Source organism: Suillus plorans (assembly GCF_016647745.1).
Source record: "Suillus plorans strain S12 chromosome Unknown HD556scaffold_61, whole genome shotgun sequence".
NCBI lineage: Eukaryota > Fungi > Basidiomycota > Agaricomycetes > Boletales > Suillaceae > Suillus > Suillus plorans.
In genome coordinates this window covers 249,800-269,220 of record NW_024537445.1, presented here as the reverse complement: position 1 = coordinate 269,220, position 19,421 = coordinate 249,800, and the positions used below count along the sequence as shown (strand labels likewise).

The window sequence follows — 19,421 nt, the reverse complement described above, 5'->3', positions numbered from 1 at the left end:
TGTAATCATTTCTCACTCTTGTCTAGCTGAGTCATCAAGGGTCACCTGACCCATGAGCCATACGCAGCTCTTGCTGACTCATCATTACCTTGCGGAGCAAGGTCATATAAATGTAGCGTGACCTGTGGTTGTAAACAACACAACATATTCACGTGACCATCGCGACTGTCTGACACCCCAATAATCAACAGCGCACCGCAATAAATTGCGATGCGCTGTTGATAGTTTGCGATGACGGTGACATGAGTTCTCATTACAGCGTAACACCTACAGTGTTTTAAATCATTTAGAATCTTGTTGACACTGCTAAATCCATCCAGCTATTGCCGTGTGACTATTGAGGTTCGCACGTTTGCGAGGCCATGTACTGTGTGAGATTCGATGGGAATAAGAACAGGATGCGGCAACATCTCTTCGACCTTTATCATGATGAATAGCATTGGACATCGAAGATTGGTTTTGAGCATCAATATCCAGACCGTCAACGACCAAAATATCGAGTATGTCGTACTTAGTTATTTGTCTCTATTGATCTCTATCCGAGATCTCGGCTTGAACCAATCAACTCTGCATGTACCTTGAAGTGACGAACATGATACATTAAATCCTACACTGCGCAAAACGAAAGACCATTAATCAGCCAACATGAGATACATCCAACAACGAAATGTCCCATCCATCGTCAACCGACACCGATGAAGCTACCCTTTGCCAGCTCAGCCGCGCACAGCTGCAAAAGGTTGCGCAAGTAGTATGATTCGGATTACTTATTCAGGTTCATTTGCTCACTGAAGTACAGAAACACAACGTGAAGGCCAAATTGTTATTGTATTTCGATGTTGAGTTGATATTGTCCCTTTGATACATGTAACACTAGGCGACAAGCATGTACATAGTACAGAATAAAATCGGGGATGAGAAAACAAAACGACGACACGGGAACAACCGGAGCAAGGTTATTAGTCGGCAACACCGACCCCTAGTTATACCAACTAGAGTTATGAATATTTACTTTTGACTCAAAGATACTGTGTGACTTGGTGCTATCGAACTAAAGTTACAACTTTAAGTACGAGAAACTAGCAGTATAGCCACCAAATTTGTCTATATAAGGACCAGCTTTTTGCCCAATAAAAAAAGAAGTTCCCCACTGTTTTTAACCCTCAGAATAAAATTGTGAGTGAAGTGTGAATCAGCAACCAGCAAGTGCAGTTCAAGGTTGAGCTCACTGTGCTCAACAACCAGCACCACTCTTCTGAGCTCATTGTGTTGAATATCTAGCACATACCTTGAGCTCGCTGTGTCTGACGACTAGCAAGACTAGTCTTTCTTTTTCTGTTTTTTTTTCTCTTGATTTGTCTGTCTGAATTTGTCTGTTTCTTTTTGTGTCATTGTCTGTGTCTCTGTCTGTGAATCTCTCTGTGATTGTTTTTCTCTTTTTTTTCTCTCTCTGAGATCGTGTCTGAGATTCATGACTGAAGCTCGTGTTTTCTGTTTCTCTCTCTCTGTCTCAAGTGTGTGTGGTGTGTTGGTGACTGTCTATACTGACCATCTCTCTGATCGCTGTCTGTTTGCTTTGTGATCGTTGTTGCTAACAGTCTCCGTGACTGTGATCGTGTTCATGTTTTTTTTTGTTGTAGCGGTCTCGTTTTGTTGATTGACTCAACCTATCAACTTTCTCTCAAGTACCAAAGTTTCAGTCTCATTCTTACCCAGAAGTTTGGTGTTGTCTCTTTTGTCCACGGAAGACTCTGATAGTCTAGTGGGGAGACTTTAGGTGTTGACAGTGATACCTGACCTCTTACATCTGTGTGTTATACTGATCGAGGGTAGTCATTTGCGAGTTAGACTTTAGCTATTGAAAAGGGGACTTGGTATTGAAGTCCAAGGTCACCCGTTCCTGAGTCTGTTTAATACTCATTGTGAGTTCCTTGGCAGCAGGTTCAATATTAGGCTAAGAGTGCTACAAAGGCTTGACTAGGCCTGACGGTAGTTTCACCTGTTTTTGTATTGAGGGGGACTCTCATTGTAACTCCGCACAGCTTGCTGCACTAAGTTTGTGTATGAATCCTTGTTGCTGTGTGAAGTGTTAGGAAGAGTGTCTGTTTGTTTGTATCATCTCTATATTGTTAGAGTGACTGTGTTTCCTGATTTGTTTTGTTGTTGTCTGTGTTGTTGTGATTGTTGTTGTTGTTGTCGATCACTGACTGACCGAGTTCTGTGTTTTTCTCTCATCGCTGTGTTTCATACCCACATTGTTGGATTGACTGTTGACTGCTGATCACTGACTACTGACTTTTTGTGCGAGCCATATTCTACTGACTGTATCTTAGGAGCAAGGCAAGCCACCCATGAACGACCACGTTATCAGTCATTGGTATTTGTCTGAATCGCTGACCGTGGAGATACTTGGTTTTATAGGTGTTTATCTATAGATCAACTATCTAAGAAGACAATGCAACAGCTCCCGTTACTACATGCCATCGCTCAGGTGTCCGTTCTAGGAGCGCTTTACAAATGGGGCATCGAGCGGTTCATGGACAAGGACCTTGATGTTCGTGTGCAGCATGGCATCGCGGCTTGCTGCAAGGCAGTCATGATTCAGCATGCACAAGTTGCAAATTACGCACTGTCTGAAAGGCTTGGAGCCCAAGGCCTCTTCAAATATAACCAGCTGTCCAACTTTTATGTACGAGCACCTTCTCTTTGACAGTCATGCTAGAGCAAGAATTAATCTGTTTCACAGAGCAAGATGAGGGGAGTTAGCATCGCTGAAGGTGACATTTTAGGTAAGTGACATTTTAGCCTTCTCCGGTGACGTGATGCTAATCAAAGATTCCAGGACTTTCCATGTGTCAGTGCAGCACATCGATATCCGCGCAAACCAAAAACTTACAGATGAATTATAGGACTCGTGGCAGATACCCTGGCACAAACGTACAAGTTACCTCTCTCGACACACCCAGATGGACCCCTTGCAATGCACGAAATCTCGTTATTTGACGAGGCAACAGAGACAGTTTCCTCCTCATCCGACTTCACGCAAGCGTTCATGCAATATGTGCAGCTGCGCTGTCAGCTGATGGTCGAATCCATGGGACACTGCATGGCCTATGACGCCACTGTCGACCAAGGGGTCTCCCAATGTCTTGTCGATCTGTATCTCATCAATGCGATCAAGACAGATGCTGTGTGGTATGTAGAACGCGGCATGTTTACACGGAAGGCTATTGTGCATATGGAGGACGTTGCATTGACAGCAGCTTTGCCTCGCCTGGACAAGTTGCTCGCTGCGATGGAGGTTGAGCCATATGTGTCGTCACCCATCATATCAGATAAGTGCTGGGAGGAATTCACCGAGATGTTACCTGTCTATAGCTCCCCTCAAGTTGAGGTGCCAGCACAATTGACTTTGGTTTTGGAGCAAGCTTGAATTTGAAGTTCTGGGTCGCTGTAGCCTTGCATAACAATTTTTGATAGATCTTTGGTGACAATTACTCATATTTACTAGTAGCTAGTAATTTGTTTTTCTCCCCATTTACTTTCGATATCTGGAAAACATCAATGCCATCATTGCGCTCTGTGTAATACCACTGTCCAGACCCTAAACAAATTCCTGCAATCCATCACTGTCCTGCTATCCGGTGATGTTGAGCTGACAACCAATTGCAATACACAGGTTTCAATGATACAAGTCACGATTACCTCTTCATCTTCAGCATCCTCAACGGGAGGCTCGACACAGCCCTCCGTTTGCGATTCTTCCCTTTTGGTGACAGTTAACTTGCTTCATCCTTGGTAGTAGCCATGAGTGCTTGGCTTTGGCAGATGGGCCATTGCAACAACTTTTTCCATGGGTCGTTGGTCACAATGTTTCGTGTCTGGTTGTTCTATTTCTTGGTTCATAGTCGGTCATCTATCATTGTGTGCATCTGGACTCTGGATCTCTTTGATCTTTAACAGATTTTTTTAAAAAAAAAAAACAATAGCCCCATAGCAGTTTTGTTGAGTCAACATCAGTAAATCACTAGGCTCTGTACAGAGCTGGACAGCATCCCAGTTGTACAGCTTGGTCCCTATTTGCCAGCTCACTACAGCAACACCTTACTTTGTGAATCACTGTACACATGCTCACAGATCCCCCCAGTGATTCCCAGAAACCCTTCAAAAGTTCCAATTGTTGCTGTACATGTATGTACAGACATTCACAGACAACTTAAAAATGCGGAGCTTTGTACAATAGCGCATGATGATCACCATATATGGCTGTACAGACATTCACAGACTTGTAAAATAGCACACAAAACGATCGCAATATATTGAACCAAACGAATCACATGACACATTAAACGATGGAAAGAAAAACGATGATAACTAATATTAGCGACCGATAGACAAGCAGCTCCCTTCAATCCAGTTCTATCTGCAGGTGGGTGTACTTGGCCATGTCGGTGCCGTCGAGCTTGCAGCACTCCGCCCTGGATGAATAGTCAGTGTCGAAAACCATGCGAAGCCCGAGTATCTCTTTACCATCCAGCTTCAGCCCATCGACGAAGCTGCTGCACCAATTTCGGGCCATGGTAAGGGTCATTCATGATGTCTTCGAGCAGTGCCAGCATTCTCTGGTAGATGGACAGGTAATCCTTCGAGGAAAATTTGGGGTAAGTCTTCCCATTGCCGTTTTTTCCGAGGCCGTCAAGGATACAGTTGAACTAAAAAAAGTGTCAGCACATTCATAGTAGTATATTAGAATTGAGATGATACCACTGTAGCGACGAGAGCTAAACAATTTAGTGGTATCTGCTTGCAAAAGATGTCTGGTCGCCTATGAGCGATGCGATAAGACCCTACATAGATGAAAAGAATGGCGGCTTCGCGAAGTCCAGGGTGCACAAAATTTTTAGTCTTCCCCAATTCATCCTTCCCGTCGTGCAAATATTTAGATTTATCCAGCAAGTTTGCAGCAGCTGCTTCGACCCAATTCGCGCACTCCTGAGTGGAAAGATCGGTCGGCGGGATGAGACTGTATACAGAAGGAGTGATGGCGACAACTATCTTCTTGAGGTCTGACCGCCAAGTTGATAGATCATCGTATAACTAAAAAAAAATGAGACACGAGCTCATGACAAGAAAGATACATACCAGTCTTGCCATATCAGGTTTGCGAGCGGGCCATACATCTGGTGGATGCTGTGAGTCAATACAATATCAAAAGGGAAGTGACGACATACCAGCTTCAACTTGATTACCATCCTTGAGCCATTCAACAAGAGAAGCTGAGAGTGATTCTGTGATGCTGGTCGATAGATCAGGAACAAGTCTCGGGAATGGATTCTCCAGAGCGTGCACGACACGACACTCTCCCTTTGCTCCCTCAAGAAAGCGCTTCCAGCAGGGACCATACCAGGCTAGTTGTGTGGACTTGGGTCCATCGCCTGGGTCCTTGGATGCCTTCATTGCCTTCATCTTTGAACCTGACATATTGGCCGTTTCAGCACCACGGAGGAGGTCCAGAAGGACAGGATCAGGAAGGCGGGGATGACGATTTTTCTTATGGTGAAGTTCCAGTACATCAGCCGGCTAGAATATGTGAGCGCACTTCAAACAGACCAATAAGTTTTACCTGGGGGGCATCCGTTGCCGAATCATCACTACTTGAAGAATCACTGGATGCCAAAGCTCTCCCAGCTGCTTGATCATCTTCATCCCGCGAGTGCTGGAATTCGAAGTCGGTCAGAAGAGCGATGGCAGCCCGAGGTTGGGACGGTTGGACTTCCACCGAAAAACCTGTCACTGGTCAATGCGATCGCAGATGAAAATAGCTGATCACGTACCAGGATGTGCATTATGGCATCCTCCAGATTCTCCCCAACCAATCTCTTCGTCTGCACCATCTTCGTCTCCATCAGATGTATCACTCCCCTCCTCGGACACGTCTGAACCTTCAGAGTCTGTGCCTTGCAGCCCGAAGTCGCTCTGGTTGGTTGGCCGAAGGGTGGGATCCAGATTCTCGTACAAGCGAGCGTCCGGCAGGTTCACAATAGCTGGCCTTGAAAGTAACTGTTGTGACAAATCAGCATCGCTAGAAGCAGCAGAAGGAAGACGGCGTTTGAAGGCGTCAGCAGCAAGATGCGAGCCGTGAGATGCAGACGGAGTACATTGCTCCTTGGCTGCCTTGGCTGCAGCCACAAATGAGTTGTTGAGTGCTTGAAGGTCCGGTTCTGTTCCAGGAGGAACGATGGGTGGAGAAAATTCGTAATGTCCACCAACTTCGCGTTGAACGAAAGCGGGCTGGTTGTTCAAGGCCTCAAGGTTCAGGGAAGGAGCGACAGTTTTCTTAACAAGAATTAATACATGAGCGATTGCAAATTAAAAACTTACCTTAATTTTCTTTGGCCGTGGTCTGGGAGCCACGGTGTTTGAATCCAATGTCCCTGAAGTGGTGTAAGGAGGAGGGGGCTGCTTAATCTGTGCGTCTGATTAGCATCGTGTCTTGAATCGTTTGGAGGGAATACTTTGGAGCGACTTCCACGACCCTTGTGAGGTAGCTCTGGAGCAAGAGGATTCACGGGAAAATCAGCATTAAGGGATGTGGCGCCCTTCGGTTGACTCGTCCGCGCTGGAGCATCCAAAATAGCACCTATTTTTTCCAGCTGAGCTGCCCTACCTCCTTTCCCTGCACCTGCGCGACCCGAAGGGCGATGCTGAGACTCATCTGCGTCGTTATTCAGCGGCAACGATGCCTTGGCGTGAGCTCGTGATCGCTTTCCCGAGCCTGCTTGCCCGTCGAGCACCTTGAGATCAGATTCTGGAGCTTTGCGCTTCGTTCTCTTTTTCTTACTAGGGCTACCGGGCATGACTGAGAATTGGAGGGATGAGACACCAAGCTGACAGTTCCCAAATACTCACCTTTAAGTAATCTAAAAACTCATTCAACCGCTTTAAACATGACTAAAAAATCACCACCTGCCGGAATTATGTCGTGCACGAGGTGATCCGAGCCTGTGAACCGAGTCATAAGTCATGCAGCAAGGCTCTTCTGACATGACGAATGGAGATGCAAAGAGTGAAAGGTATTTAGGCGAAGTTCGAACGTTGGTCCGGGCCAAAACAAGCAGCTGCTATGAAGTAGACATGAATTTTAGACCTGTTCAGGACCTCCTTTCGTCGTCGAAGATGAATGAGGTGAGTGTTAAGGGAAGGTTTGATAGCGTGCATAACGTAGTCAGTGTTTTGAAGTGACTCAGTCTGCCTGGGAAAACTGCGCTCAGCTAATTAATACTATACGCCTCTCATAATAGGAGTCATTAATAAGTCCGAGGGTGAGTTATAATCGTACGTATAGTAGACATACTAGGTAGTTCTCATCCGCTTGGGCTGGGGAATGGCTTCCATCGTCCAAAGAACTCGACCCCCTAATATCATGTCACGTTCCATGACTGGTAAATCTACATTTCTATCAGCTGCTTTGGATGCCACCTTTCTTTTTCCACCAGGGAGTCCACTAGGAAGTGCATCAATGACCTTTCGCGCGAATAAAAGCTCCGGGGAAGGCTCATCCTTTGGAAGCATGTCGAGGTGCTTAGTCAAAAGATCGATGACTTCTTTAAACGTCGGCGCATGCAATGGTCCTTTACCCCTAATTAATTCGTACCAGTCCAGCGCGAGCGGGAGTAGGTCATGGAAGTAGGGGTGGAATTGTTGGCTGAGTTTATCCGCATGCGGATGAAAAAAAAATGAGGTCTTCTCGTTACCATTCTCCTTGAATGAGTTGGTGGACCACAGATGCAGTAGCCAATCCCCTTCTGATTGCTTCCAAGGCCCAAGAACACGTTTCACGCCAAGTGGACCCCTGTACCCAATACAGATCCAAACGAAGACGTAAAAAACTGACTCGAGATCGTCCTGACAGCCGTGCTTAATAAGAGGAGGTGCTTGTATATGGGAATGCGAGGCATGCTTCCAGCTATTTTGAGACATTGCTCTACCGCCAACAGCTTCAGAGAGCTGGAACAGGAGCGAATGGGACATGAAAGGTGCCGTTCCCTGACAGTCAACGTCAGCATATTGAGTCTACATAGGTAAATGTGTACTGACCGTCCCCCCAATAGCATATTTTTGGCCTTGAAGAATACGCACAGCGAATTCCCAATCAATTAATGTTCCATGGGATCCATTACTGTCATCCTCGATCATGGAGTTGTTGAGACTGCAGTCTCGGTGGAGAATTCCACGTTCTTCAACAGCTATCTGTTGAACTGAAAAACAAGTCAGCAAAAGGAAGAGTGAGCAGAGACTACACTTACTTCTAACGATGTCCTGAATCACACTAATCAACTCTACTTTCGTCCGGAACGTGTGTAAAGGTCGCGCACGGGGCTTCAAGACCAAATGAACATGTGTGCGTGAAGTACCTTTTATACTCTGCCAAATCTTGCCACGATAACTCATCGTTTCATCAACCTCTTGAGGCCCAATCTCAACAAGCCAATGTTCGAATAGTTGAGGAACACCGCGGACTCCTTGCATGGCCTGAAGCATCGTAACTTCATTCAAGGCGACATTTTTATCCCCAAGGACCCAATGGTCCTTGATTATGTATTCTTCATTGTCTCTCCTGGCCAAATAACAGACTGTGCCGCGCCCAACAAGCCCCTGGCTAGAAAAGATGAGTTCAAGGATGTCGTACGTGTGGTTGTTGACTAATATCTTTCCGATTGGCTGTGAGGGATACGTACGAAGAGGATCTGTGGGGATTTCTGTCTCGGGGGGGTCGGGAGTTACTGTAGCTTTGGTTGTGAAGGCACTCACTGGTGCATTAGACATTGTGGGGACGGCACTCCCAATCTGAGGGGGGGCAGTACTCCCAACCTGGATAACCTCGTCCATTGGAGATTTGGCTAAGGATTCGTGTGCTTGATCTAGGGTAGGTAGTTTGTTTGTTGTCGGGCGAGAAAAAGCTGATGGATTTTCGGGCAGGCCAAAGTGTTTTCGTAAAGATGAGGATCGAAGGATCGTATCCAAGGCACTCAGGATTGCTGAAGACAAGACAGGATAAGATGTGAAGGTAAAAGTTTGGATCACTGACGATATTGATACCAGGTGTTACAACACCGCCTGAGTGGTCGTACATGTGTACTCACAGTTCATGGTACCCGTTGGTGAGGGATAGCAGCCTTGATCATGTCCCATTGAGCTGTCACGTCATTCAACAGCGCAAGGTCAGGCTTGCGTTGAATTTCCTCGTCCTTCACAGGACACGTGGCATTGGCCGAACTCCATGTACATATCACTGCGTTATTCGCCTTCATGACCATTGGCTGCTCATGGGCAACAGCACCAGACATGATATTGAAAAAGGAGGCGAAGATTTCCTCGAATGGATGTTTCCGAGCCTCAACTGGCGGACCCTCTGGTAAGCTGTCGCTGACCCCACTCCCAGACATCTCATTCTCAGTTTCCTCTGACCCATCTCCAACAGTTTCTTCAATCTGTTCAATGTGAGGCTCATCGAGATGCAATATTGGAAGCGCCCAGTTCCACTGCTGCTCATCTTCATTGAACAGCGGAACCAGGTCCTGTTCATGTATGAGGGTGAATTTACTGTGTAGTCTGTGATCCCTGTAGCGAATTTTATGTAAAGGGACCCTCAGCTCCATCATGTCAGGGAGTGTGACTGTAAATGACCAAAAAATCCGCGCCAACATGAAACTGAGAGGCTTGTCAGCGTTATCTGGTGGCTTTTCTTCTTTGACAATCAAGTGATTGAGCTCACGATCTGTCAGTTTGTCCATAGTATGGACATTGCTAACGTAGGGAACCGACATCAGCGATGCCATCTTCATTCCATAATCAACAGTTTTGCTGTGATACGCCATTATGAAGACTGAAGTAACAGTTGGATGAATACCTACCATTGGCGACTACGATAGTACGACTTGGGGGTGATTTTTAAACATACTAAAATTGAACCTATCAAGCATCAACTTAGTGCAAGTATACTACAAGTATACTACGATGATAGCACAAAAAAGGTGTTTTTGTCCCAAAAATAATTTAACCAAAACTCGGTTGCATGCTCCATGCTATTATAGGGTGTGAGGCGCTTATCTGCAGCAGCACCAAAGCGGGGAATGAGGTTGACAGGCGCTCTCAGCTGAGAAACTGGAATAACACCGCCCATCCGAATGCCATTGGAACACTTTGCTCTTTTCAGTACGTGCAACTGAGTAGTTGGATCACATTCACTAGAGATATTGAAACGTTGGACATATGCAATGAATCGGTCTTTCCATGCCCACAGCGTGCCGTTTTTGCCAATTGGCCGCATGATCAATCTGATTTGTGCGATGGAGTGACCTGTGTGAAACATTCTTTAACTTACAGTAAATATCATAATAAATGCAGAAAGAGCGCACCTGTGAGACTACTAGCAGGCCAAGAGTGCTCTGTGCTAGTCTGGATAATGACATTATCATAACGGCCTAATGTCCAGGGGTCGCTGGGTGGCGCGCAGTTTAATGTCTGAGCTGGGCGAATGTCGCAGATGTCGTGAAATTCCATCTCCTGCAAACGGACTTTAAACCAGACTTGAACCTTATGAAATGGGAGTTCGGCGTTATGTCCAGCCCTTCTGGGACCACCAATCGAGTGAACGCGGTTGCTGTAAGTCACCTCACGGTGAAGGAAATTAGCCATAGCTGGGCGCAGATCTGGTAGGCCAAACTTGACGGCAACTTCATCAAGAGTAACACTCCGAATAGAAGGTTCGTAAGCAAGATGAAAAGCCGTCCGTCTGACAACAAAGGTGCGTAACGGGACTGGCACTGATCCCATTTCCCTTTGCTGGAGCATATTGGTGATTGCAAAGTAGTTCGTAATAGAACGTGGCTGTCCAGGTCGTTGAGATCCGGAGGGTAGTCCTGCGGGAGTATCGTCCACATCACCGTCAGTCTCATCATCCTCGTCAGCAAATTCTCCAACACCCTCCAACTCCTCGGTACTTTGCTCGCGGTCTAGAAGGCTTGTGGCAAGTTCGAAGCGATTGCACTTATCCGTACGGTCGAGATGGCGACAGATTTGGGGGTCATAGTTGTTATTATTACTGGACCTCGCGGGGTTTTTTATCTCCGTGATATGTGCGTGCTCAGTAACATCCGCAGACCATTGTCCTGTAATGCCAGAGCTGCGGATGCTAGGCACGATGCTTTGCATAAGCTCGAGTTTAGGTATGTACCAGTTGTTAATAACTGTACGGCCTTCTCCTCGGCGAACTCCAGTGCTGATAATAGCATCTTTATTGGCATGGAACTCATCTAATGCAGCTGAGATGCGGCGGATATCGTCGTCGTTAATGCGTGGTGATTGTATGAGGTAATGAAAGTGCAAAAGTGCACGGACAGCGACAATGACACCAGGGGGTGCTGCATCTGCGCAGACTGCAATAATTGATCGCTGAATGTCTCGGTGGCAACGACCTGTAACTTGCTTGAGTTTTGAGATGCCTTCGTGGAAATGCCGATAACCAGTGGTGGGCTGTAAGATGGAAAAGCGAAAATCTATCTCAGACTCTCCAACTGCGAGGATAAGCCACTGGGCGTCGTGATCCCAAAACTTCTTGTGAATGATGTGCAAAGATTCAGGTGTGAAAAACCGGTCAGGATCCGCTAATGCCCAATCACTCCAGAAAGGCTTTGCAACGCCATTCAGGCGGAACTTCTGCGATTCGCGGAAAAATGCTTCGATATTGTCTTCATCAGCACGCGAGTGCACAACATCTAGCTGTGCGAGGGTCGTTGCTCTTGTGCGGGGTTCATGTCGGAATGCATCTCCAAATTGTTTGTACATGGCCATCGTAACAGGAGACGTCTTTCCACTGACACATGCCAGCATCATGGCTTCAGGGGTATCAGCGATATAACTCGCAAGTGGGGTAAAGCAGTAACGACTGCGTCCAGTGGGATCTGACAACATGACACCCTCTCGAGTAGCCACCTTCAGTGGTTCTAATACGACGTCCAGGCACTGATGAACAAGCCGATCCTGTAACACGCCCTTCATTCATTTCTTTTTGTGAATGAATTTAGGGACGGGTAACAGCGCAGTAAGTACGAAAGTGTTCGAGGATGATTTTAACCGCATGTTCATGTGAATGTTGGCAATGCTGAGAAGGAGTGGATGTGCAACGCGATCACCCGTCAATGCAGTGATACATGTCTTGTCCGAAGACAAAATAGTACCAATGAGTGTTGCGCCATGAGGTAGCGCCGACTTCAACAATATAAGGCAATGACTTCGTATAAGATGAATCACATACCTGCATTTCCCAAGCATGGTCAGCTGTCATCCATTCAGTATACACCCGAGACAGTTTCTGCGCTGTAGTATAAACCTTGCGAGACGTAAAGTCCATACGGATGTGAAATAAAGGGTGATTGAATAAATTGGAAATGCATTCGATCGGATCCCGCCAGTAGAGAATAACCGGCGACTTTGTAGCGTGAGATGTACGAATAACTTGGGATTTCCAACGCGGGCCAGTCGGTAGTGATTCAGCTTGACCTCGAAGCTCTCTTGCTGAGTGGAATGATAGATGTAGATCCTGAATCTAAGTATGTGCCGTTAGCTCAAGTGATCGCAAGAACATTGAAAATAAAGCACGGACCATCTCTAATGCTAGAAAAGAATTGATCTTCTCCATGCTTAGGCCCGAACGCAGAAGCCATGCCGCAAGTTGCCATTCTCTCCTGCTTGAAAACGGATAGTAAAGGTTGGTTTTGCGGTAGACGCTATTCTCGTCAGATTCAAATAGACTTAAGAACGTGTAGCCGTGTTCAAAGGCGAGTGGGGGCTCAGGAAAGAAGTCGGTTACTTCCGCATCCCTATCCTGAGTTCTACCTCCATATTCTTGCTCTCCTTCGTTACCAAAGTCAAACATATTCATATCCTCTCCTGTTTCATAGGAGGACGTATAAAGTTCGTGAAGGTCATCTGTGACCATAGGATCGTCTTTGCTGGGTGGGAGAATCGAGTCGAGCCGGATCAAATCTTCTAGCCAAGTATTACACCCGGACCGAGGTTGGCTCATATGGCGAGCAACAGAGGTATGGTCCTTGAACTCTTTCCCGCAAGAAGGACAGCGAGCTGGCATAATGCTGTGATCGCGGACTGAGAAAAGACAAGGCCAGAATTGACCGGCGTTTTCCGGAATCTACACGTTACATTCTCTCCTCATGTTTCCTGAGTCACTAAAATTTGATATTACCACTCTGCGATCGCTATCAGCAAGCGCTTCCTGCTCTCCAGCTTCCACTCATTTTGGCTCCAACAATAATCGCAGTGATGGACCATTCGCCGGTATTGGTGACCTATACGATGTCCTTGAAGCAGTCAGTTCTATGGTAAGTCGATCTCGTCCATCAGTTCCTCAATACACCTCACATTTCAATAGTCCGTCCACGAACCATCAGACTCCGAGGCAAACTTGGTTATGGATGTTGTAAGAGCGAAACACAATGTTTTCCTCGCTCAGAAGATGCTCGTGGATTGCATACTACGGGAAAATGAGGTGTTCGCTAGCCTAATCCAATTCCAAGCAGAAGCCGCTGAAAAGAAAGTAGATGATATGGACCTTGGGCTGGGATGGATGAGGATCATCTTCAGGAAGTACGGCTGGTCTCATCTCCCTCAGAATCATGTGTTATTGCGGAGACAGGATCAAATAAGTTCGTTCGGTAGGTGCAATATAATCTTTTGCAATGTCATTGTTATAATATCATATAGGTGCATCAGATGTGGAAATCCCGCCGAGCCGGCAACCCACAATAGTTCTTGACTGACCGCTTCGTTTCATAGTACTCGTCTCGTAGCTGTACTATGCCTGTCCTTCTTACATCTATTGACCATATGGATACGTAGTTTTGCATGTAGTATGCTTATATATGTTGCCTGTTGTCAAGTATGAAATTTGTTTTGCGCCTGAAACATTCCCGAACGGTGTTGAATTTAAGTTTAACTAGTACTACATGGTGTCATGTCTTTGGGAGGTACTCCACTTGATTCGAAATCAAGTCACTTACACTGTGCGAACTGTCCATGCTTTGAGCAACTGCAATTGCTGTGAAGTCTGGCAAGGTATGAGGCTTAACATCCTGTGAGCTTTGTCGGCACTGTACGTTGCTGTGCGGTCTGACAACATATGAAGCTGTACATCCTGTGAGCTCTGTCAGCACTGTGCACTACTGTGAGAAAATATCGAAAACGTCGATCTCTGTGGAGAAATTGGTGATTTACTGATGAAGCTCAACTTTCTCAGTCACCAGTCATTTGGTGGCTTGTATACTAGTAATTCGGGTGTCATTTGTGCACCATCTACATACAATTATGTTTCATGTAGGAGCTGTCACTTAAATTGATTGTGGGTCCTCCGAGCATTGAGCTGGAGGGCCCCGCTTGCCCTAAACTCATTCTACGAGCGCCCGTCACCAGTGCAAGTTGATTCAACCTAGTACTGTAATGTGGTCCGGCAACTGAAGGAAACCGGTTTCCAGTCTCGGGTGACTCCGGAACCGGTCCAGGTCCGGTTGTGCCAAAAATGGCTAAAAAACCAGATCGGACTGGACTTTAATCGGGGTTAAACTTGTTTAACCAAGTTGAATCGATTCGCGACGCTGGTCGAAAACATGACTCAGCGTCATCGTTAGAGACCCCTTTCTCTGGATATAAGTATCTAACTGACGTGATTTTTTCGGCACGTCGCATACTCGTCTCCTAAAGCACCGTCTGCTTGTGCACCGTCTGCACTTTCCAATTTTCGTAAATATTGAATTTTCAACACCCAAATTCGGTCATACTTCCATCATATGTCAGATTCTGGAGGCCCAAGTAACACTAATGCCGCCAATACGTCCCAAACGCAACCATCGCTTAGGGGACCCGGAATGCGAGGGGCTTCAGTTGAAACCGACTCTGATGGAGCGCATTTACCCCAACAAAACGTGGCGAAGAGATGCCTTGACGTCGTCAAAGACTTTAGGACCGCAAAGGCTTCAAAATTTGATGTGGCCTACGTCATCTCCTCCATCGTCAAAGAAACCATCCCATTGGGCTCAGGCGAAAATCCCTCTACGATTGCGGCTATCTACCTCGCCATGCTTGATGAATGGGAATCAGAACAGAGTCGTGCCCACCATAGAGCGTCTGGAACTGCCGGAGGACGCCAATCAATTGAACCAGCATTTGACGAAGATGAAGCATGTCCAGAGGTTGTCAGAAGTCAACGAGCCAGCGTCGAGCCAGGAGAACCTGTTCGAAAGCGGGCTAAGCTTGATTTCGCCTGTCTTGACCTCAAACCAACTGTCCACGAGAATCCATCCAAGCCCTTATCCGCTAACCTCAGACATACCATCCGCATCCTCCAAAATTGGTCGCAGGACCAGAAGCAAGCAAAGCTCAAGCTTATGTACCATGAACGAAGTCCAGAATTCCATGAGTCCGGATGGGCTGACATTGTCGCCGGACGAAGTCTCAACCTCGATGCAATCCACACCATCATTACGACCTCGCGCGCTGTCGAAAAGCATAAGGAAGTCATCGGAGATGTTGAGTTTGCCTACGGAGTCTCAGAAACGGCGACGAAGAAGATCACCAAACAAAATCATTGGAATGCAGCGTGGAACAGAGCTGCACGAGCCTACAAGTTTGCATTCCCTTTCCGACAGGCTGAGCTTGACGCCTACTCGGAACACATCAATGAACAATTCGACCAGCAGCTTGAAACCTACCATGACCATGTCCTCCGGTATGATAGAGCCGTTAGATTCAGAGTCGGTAACACTCGGAGGTACGAGCTCTCTGATTTCGAATACTTCAGAGATCTCTATGCTTCCCACTTCTCCGCTGGTGGCCGACTCCTCATGGATTCAGGAGAATCCACTAAGTCCTCTGAAGGAGGACGCGAATCTTCAGCTAAGTGGGATCCTTGCCGCAAATGGAACAACGGAGAATGCACGCGCAGTGCTTCCAGTTGCCGCTATGCACACATCTGCAATGTTGAACAAAACGGACGAATATGTGGACGCCGCCATGTCAGAACTAAACACACCGAAGATGGCAAAGGCAAATCAACCTGAACAATTCCTTTCGCGTCCACGTTATCGTCGAGGGCTAATCTGGTCTTCTACCGATGCATCCTTTAGTCCAACAGCGCGTTCAACAGAGTATGCAGAGCCGGTCCCATCAGCACCGCTTTGCCTTACAGATACTGACGTGGCCCACACCATTGCCAATCATCCGGAACTCTTTCGGATAGTAACACCCATCAAAGTGGATCGCTTCCAAGACCTCCTGGTGGATCATCCTAATCAGCCTTTCGTTCAGTCCGTGTGTCGTGCCCTACGCGAAGGCTTTTGGCCTTGGGCGGACGCCTCTGACAAAAACTATCCATCAATGAACGATAACTCAATGCGGACGTGCGCAAAGTCCGAAGAGCAGGAGAAGTTCATTGAAGATCAACTTAATGAAGAATTGCGGCTGAGACGAGTGTCTGAAAGTTTTGGAACTGAGCTGTTCCCTGGGATGTATAGTGTCCCTATGCACACGGTCCCAAAACCAAATTCGGACAAGTTGCGTCTGGTCGTAGATCATACAGCCGGGGAGTACTCGCTTAACTCTATGATTGACTCGGATGACATTAAAGGGACCAAACTGGATGGCTTACACTCACTAGGCGCATCCCTACTGGAGTTTAGAAAGGACTATCCAGACGAAAAACTGCTTCTCTTCAAATCTGATGTATCCCAAGCCTTTCGCAGACTTCCTATGCACCCGCTGTGGCAAGCCAAGCAGGTACTAATGTTTCGTGGTCAACGTCACGTTGATCGTTGCAACAATTTCGGTGGACGCGGCTCACCTAAAGTCTGGATATCATTCATGTCTTTGGTCGCATGGATCGCTATTCATCACACTCTCATCAACGCTCTTAAGCTGTATATGGACGACTCTTTCTCCTTCGAAGTCGCTGGGCGGATGCTCCGCTATGAGCCATATCAATGTGACTTCCCGGAAAAGCAGACTCACCTATTGCAATTATGGGACGAGATCGGCGTACCTCACGATCGACCCAAACAACTGTTTGGGTCGCCTCTGACAGTTATTGGGTTCGACGTGGACCCAAACGCTATGTCAGCAACACTGCCAGCTCACAAGAAGGTTGAACTAATTAATCACCTACGCGCCTTCGGACGCAAAAACTTTCGATGGACGCTGAGAGAGTACCAGCAGCTCGCAGGATGGTGTGAGTGGAGTTTCAACATCTTCCCCTTGCTGAAGCCTGGACTGTCGTCCGTGTATGAAAAGATGCGAGGGAAGAAACTGCCTCTAGCGCGTCTTCACATGAACAATGCGATAATCGGAGAACTCACCTGGATGGCGGACCACATGGATCGACTGAAGGGTCTGTATTTCTACAAATCACTAGATTTTGATCCTCTATCGGACGACATGGTTGTGGCTTATACAGACGCTTCCAGTCTGGGGTTGGGACTATGGTTTCCCCATGAAAACTTCGCTGGACAATGCCAACTACCCGTGGATCCCCCAAAAGACACCATTTACTTCTTCGAAGCTCTTGCCGTTTGCTCGGCCATTCATTTCATCCCTAACATGACGGAAATTCCCTCGAAAATGCTCATTTACACCGATAACAGCAATACAGTATCGATGTTCAACTCGCTTCGTGCTCATCCTCCCTACAACACCATCCTGCTTGCGGCGGTAGACGTTCTTCTACAATACGACGTAGATTTGCGGGTAGAATTCGTACCTGGGTATAGTAACGGAGTGGCAGATGCGCTTTCACGGTTCCAAAACGAACGTGTATTAATGTTGGCACCAGATGCCAGCTTTTTCGACTTTGAACCCCCTCGGAATGCGCTGGGGGCAGCGAAAAAATGATGCAGGTGTCCGCATCGTCTAGGCAACCCACAAGGGAAGCCTGGACGCACGAGCGTCTCCTGTATGAGCGCTCGGTTGCCCTTGGTTTTGCAATCGAGGCAACGACAGCTTCAGCTTACGATTCACACCTCAACTCATATATAACCTTCTGTCGGCTACACCATCTTCCAATCGACCCCACGGTCGATACGCTATCCTTCTACGTTGTTTGGCTCTCACATCATATCGAGCCTCGTTTGGTTGACTCCTACCTGTCGGGCATTGGAAATCGTCTGGAGGAGTCATATCCCGACGTCCGAAAAGCGCGCCGCTCTGCAATAGTAGCTCGAACGTTGCGCGGCTGCAAACGACGGATGTCCAGTCCAGTGCAGAGAAACCTCCCTCTGTGTGTGGACGACTTAGAGCGAGTACGAAATACTTGGGGACCAACACCAACCTACGACGACAGTCTCTTCCTCTCACTACTCTTCACAGGTTTTTTGACACTGCAACGATTAGGAGAATTGACTTGGCCAGATGCTGTCCAGCATCAGTCATATCGGAAAGTGCCTATGCGCCACACGCTCATGATGTCAGCAACTTCCTTGTCTTACACCCTTCCCTACCAGAAAAACGATAACCTCGGGACTGGAACGTCCATCCTCATTCTCGTGAACTCATTGGTAGTGCGTGACCCACTACTAGTGCTGAAACGTTACATCACGTTTCGGGATGAATCTTTTCCCTTCCGTCCAGCGCTGTGGTTGACAAGCGCGGGATCAATACCGACACGCGGTTGGTTCTTGCGACGGTTGAAGGAACATTGTGGGTCTCGCATGTCAGGGCATTCGATGAGGGCAGGAGGGGCGACGGCACTAGCTATCGCAGGAATGACGCCAGACTTGATTCAAACAGCGGGTCGTTGGTCTTCTGAAGAGTTCAGGAAATACGTGCGTCAACACCCATTCTTGCTCAACGCTCTACTGCATAGCGGCGGGCGCGCGCCCGCGTCACAACCACACATGTCACACTCAGCTTGAGACACCACTCGGACTCGACAGAGTTTCTCACTTTCAGCTCGCTCGTACAGATTGGTAAAAGGCATCAAGACCAGAAAACAAGAAGACAAAAAATAAAAATAAAATAAAAAAATTAGCCCTTTAGCACCTTTCATCGTGCCTTTGTCACTTACTTCGTTTTCCTTTCGTCTTAGAAATATTTTCATCGCTCATCCGAGCGCGTCTTTTCGAGCCTCGAACCCATTTCGCATTATGCTGCCGTATCTTGTAGTTCGGTCTCTTGATTCGCAATCAAATTTTCCTTGAGTCCCCCGAGCATGAAGCTGGGGGACTCCGCTTGCCTAATCACTGTGAGACCTTGGCGTAAAATTGATTAAAAAAACACTATATTCACGGAAACATCTATGCCACCAATCGCGCGCGTGTTGCTCCATTAGCAGCGCCGTAAGCTCACCGTATGCATCATACTAC

At 47.2% G+C, this 19,421-nt stretch overlaps 6 protein-coding genes across 6 annotated transcripts; 2 read left to right on the top strand and 4 right to left on the bottom strand.

Moving 5' to 3' along the window:
- Positions 1-2,455: 2,455 nt before the first annotated feature.
- Positions 2,456-3,433, top strand: HD556DRAFT_1495380 (uncharacterized protein; the record flags this gene model as incomplete). The annotated part of the gene is made up of 4 exons (XM_041308865.1): positions 2,456-2,689; positions 2,747-2,789; positions 2,843-2,854; positions 2,922-3,433. 4 exons carry the CDS (start codon positions 2,456-2,458, stop codon positions 3,431-3,433), a joined length of 801 nt encoding a protein of 266 aa, XP_041156326.1.
- Positions 3,434-4,408: 975 nt separating this feature from the next.
- On the bottom strand, positions 4,409-6,857 carry HD556DRAFT_1447264 (uncharacterized protein; the record flags this gene model as incomplete). Its single annotated transcript, XM_041307239.1, has 9 exons — positions 4,409-4,478; positions 4,531-4,712; positions 4,765-5,097; positions 5,143-5,180; positions 5,232-5,580; positions 5,624-5,787; positions 5,835-6,336; positions 6,382-6,468; positions 6,516-6,857. The coding sequence occupies 9 exons, from the start codon at positions 6,855-6,857 to the stop codon at positions 4,409-4,411; spliced, it is 2,067 nt and encodes a 688-aa protein (XP_041156325.1).
- Positions 6,858-7,353: 496 nt separating this feature from the next.
- Positions 7,354-8,889, bottom strand: HD556DRAFT_1447263 (uncharacterized protein; the record flags this gene model as incomplete). The annotated part of the gene is made up of 3 exons (XM_041307238.1): positions 7,354-8,046; positions 8,098-8,258; positions 8,307-8,889. 3 exons carry the CDS (start codon positions 8,887-8,889, stop codon positions 7,354-7,356), a joined length of 1,437 nt encoding a protein of 478 aa, XP_041156324.1.
- A 257-nt stretch (positions 8,890-9,146) lies between these two features.
- Positions 9,147-9,878, bottom strand: HD556DRAFT_1447262 (uncharacterized protein; the record flags this gene model as incomplete). Its single annotated transcript, XM_041307237.1, has 1 exon — positions 9,147-9,878. The coding sequence occupies one exon, from the start codon at positions 9,876-9,878 to the stop codon at positions 9,147-9,149; it is 732 nt and encodes a 243-aa protein (XP_041156323.1).
- Positions 9,879-10,012: 134 nt separating this feature from the next.
- Positions 10,013-13,150, bottom strand: HD556DRAFT_1447261 (uncharacterized protein; the record flags this gene model as incomplete). The annotated part of the gene is made up of 5 exons (XM_041307236.1): positions 10,013-10,359; positions 10,419-12,054; positions 12,112-12,270; positions 12,317-12,607; positions 12,665-13,150. The coding sequence occupies 5 exons, from the start codon at positions 13,148-13,150 to the stop codon at positions 10,013-10,015; spliced, it is 2,919 nt and encodes a 972-aa protein (XP_041156322.1).
- An 82-nt stretch (positions 13,151-13,232) lies between these two features.
- HD556DRAFT_1447260 (uncharacterized protein) lies at positions 13,233-13,838 on the top strand (the record flags this gene model as incomplete). The annotated part of the gene is made up of 3 exons (XM_041307235.1): positions 13,233-13,400; positions 13,451-13,733; positions 13,783-13,838. The coding sequence occupies 3 exons, from the start codon at positions 13,233-13,235 to the stop codon at positions 13,836-13,838; spliced, it is 507 nt and encodes a 168-aa protein (XP_041156321.1).
- Between the last annotated feature and the right edge of the window lie 5,583 nt (positions 13,839-19,421).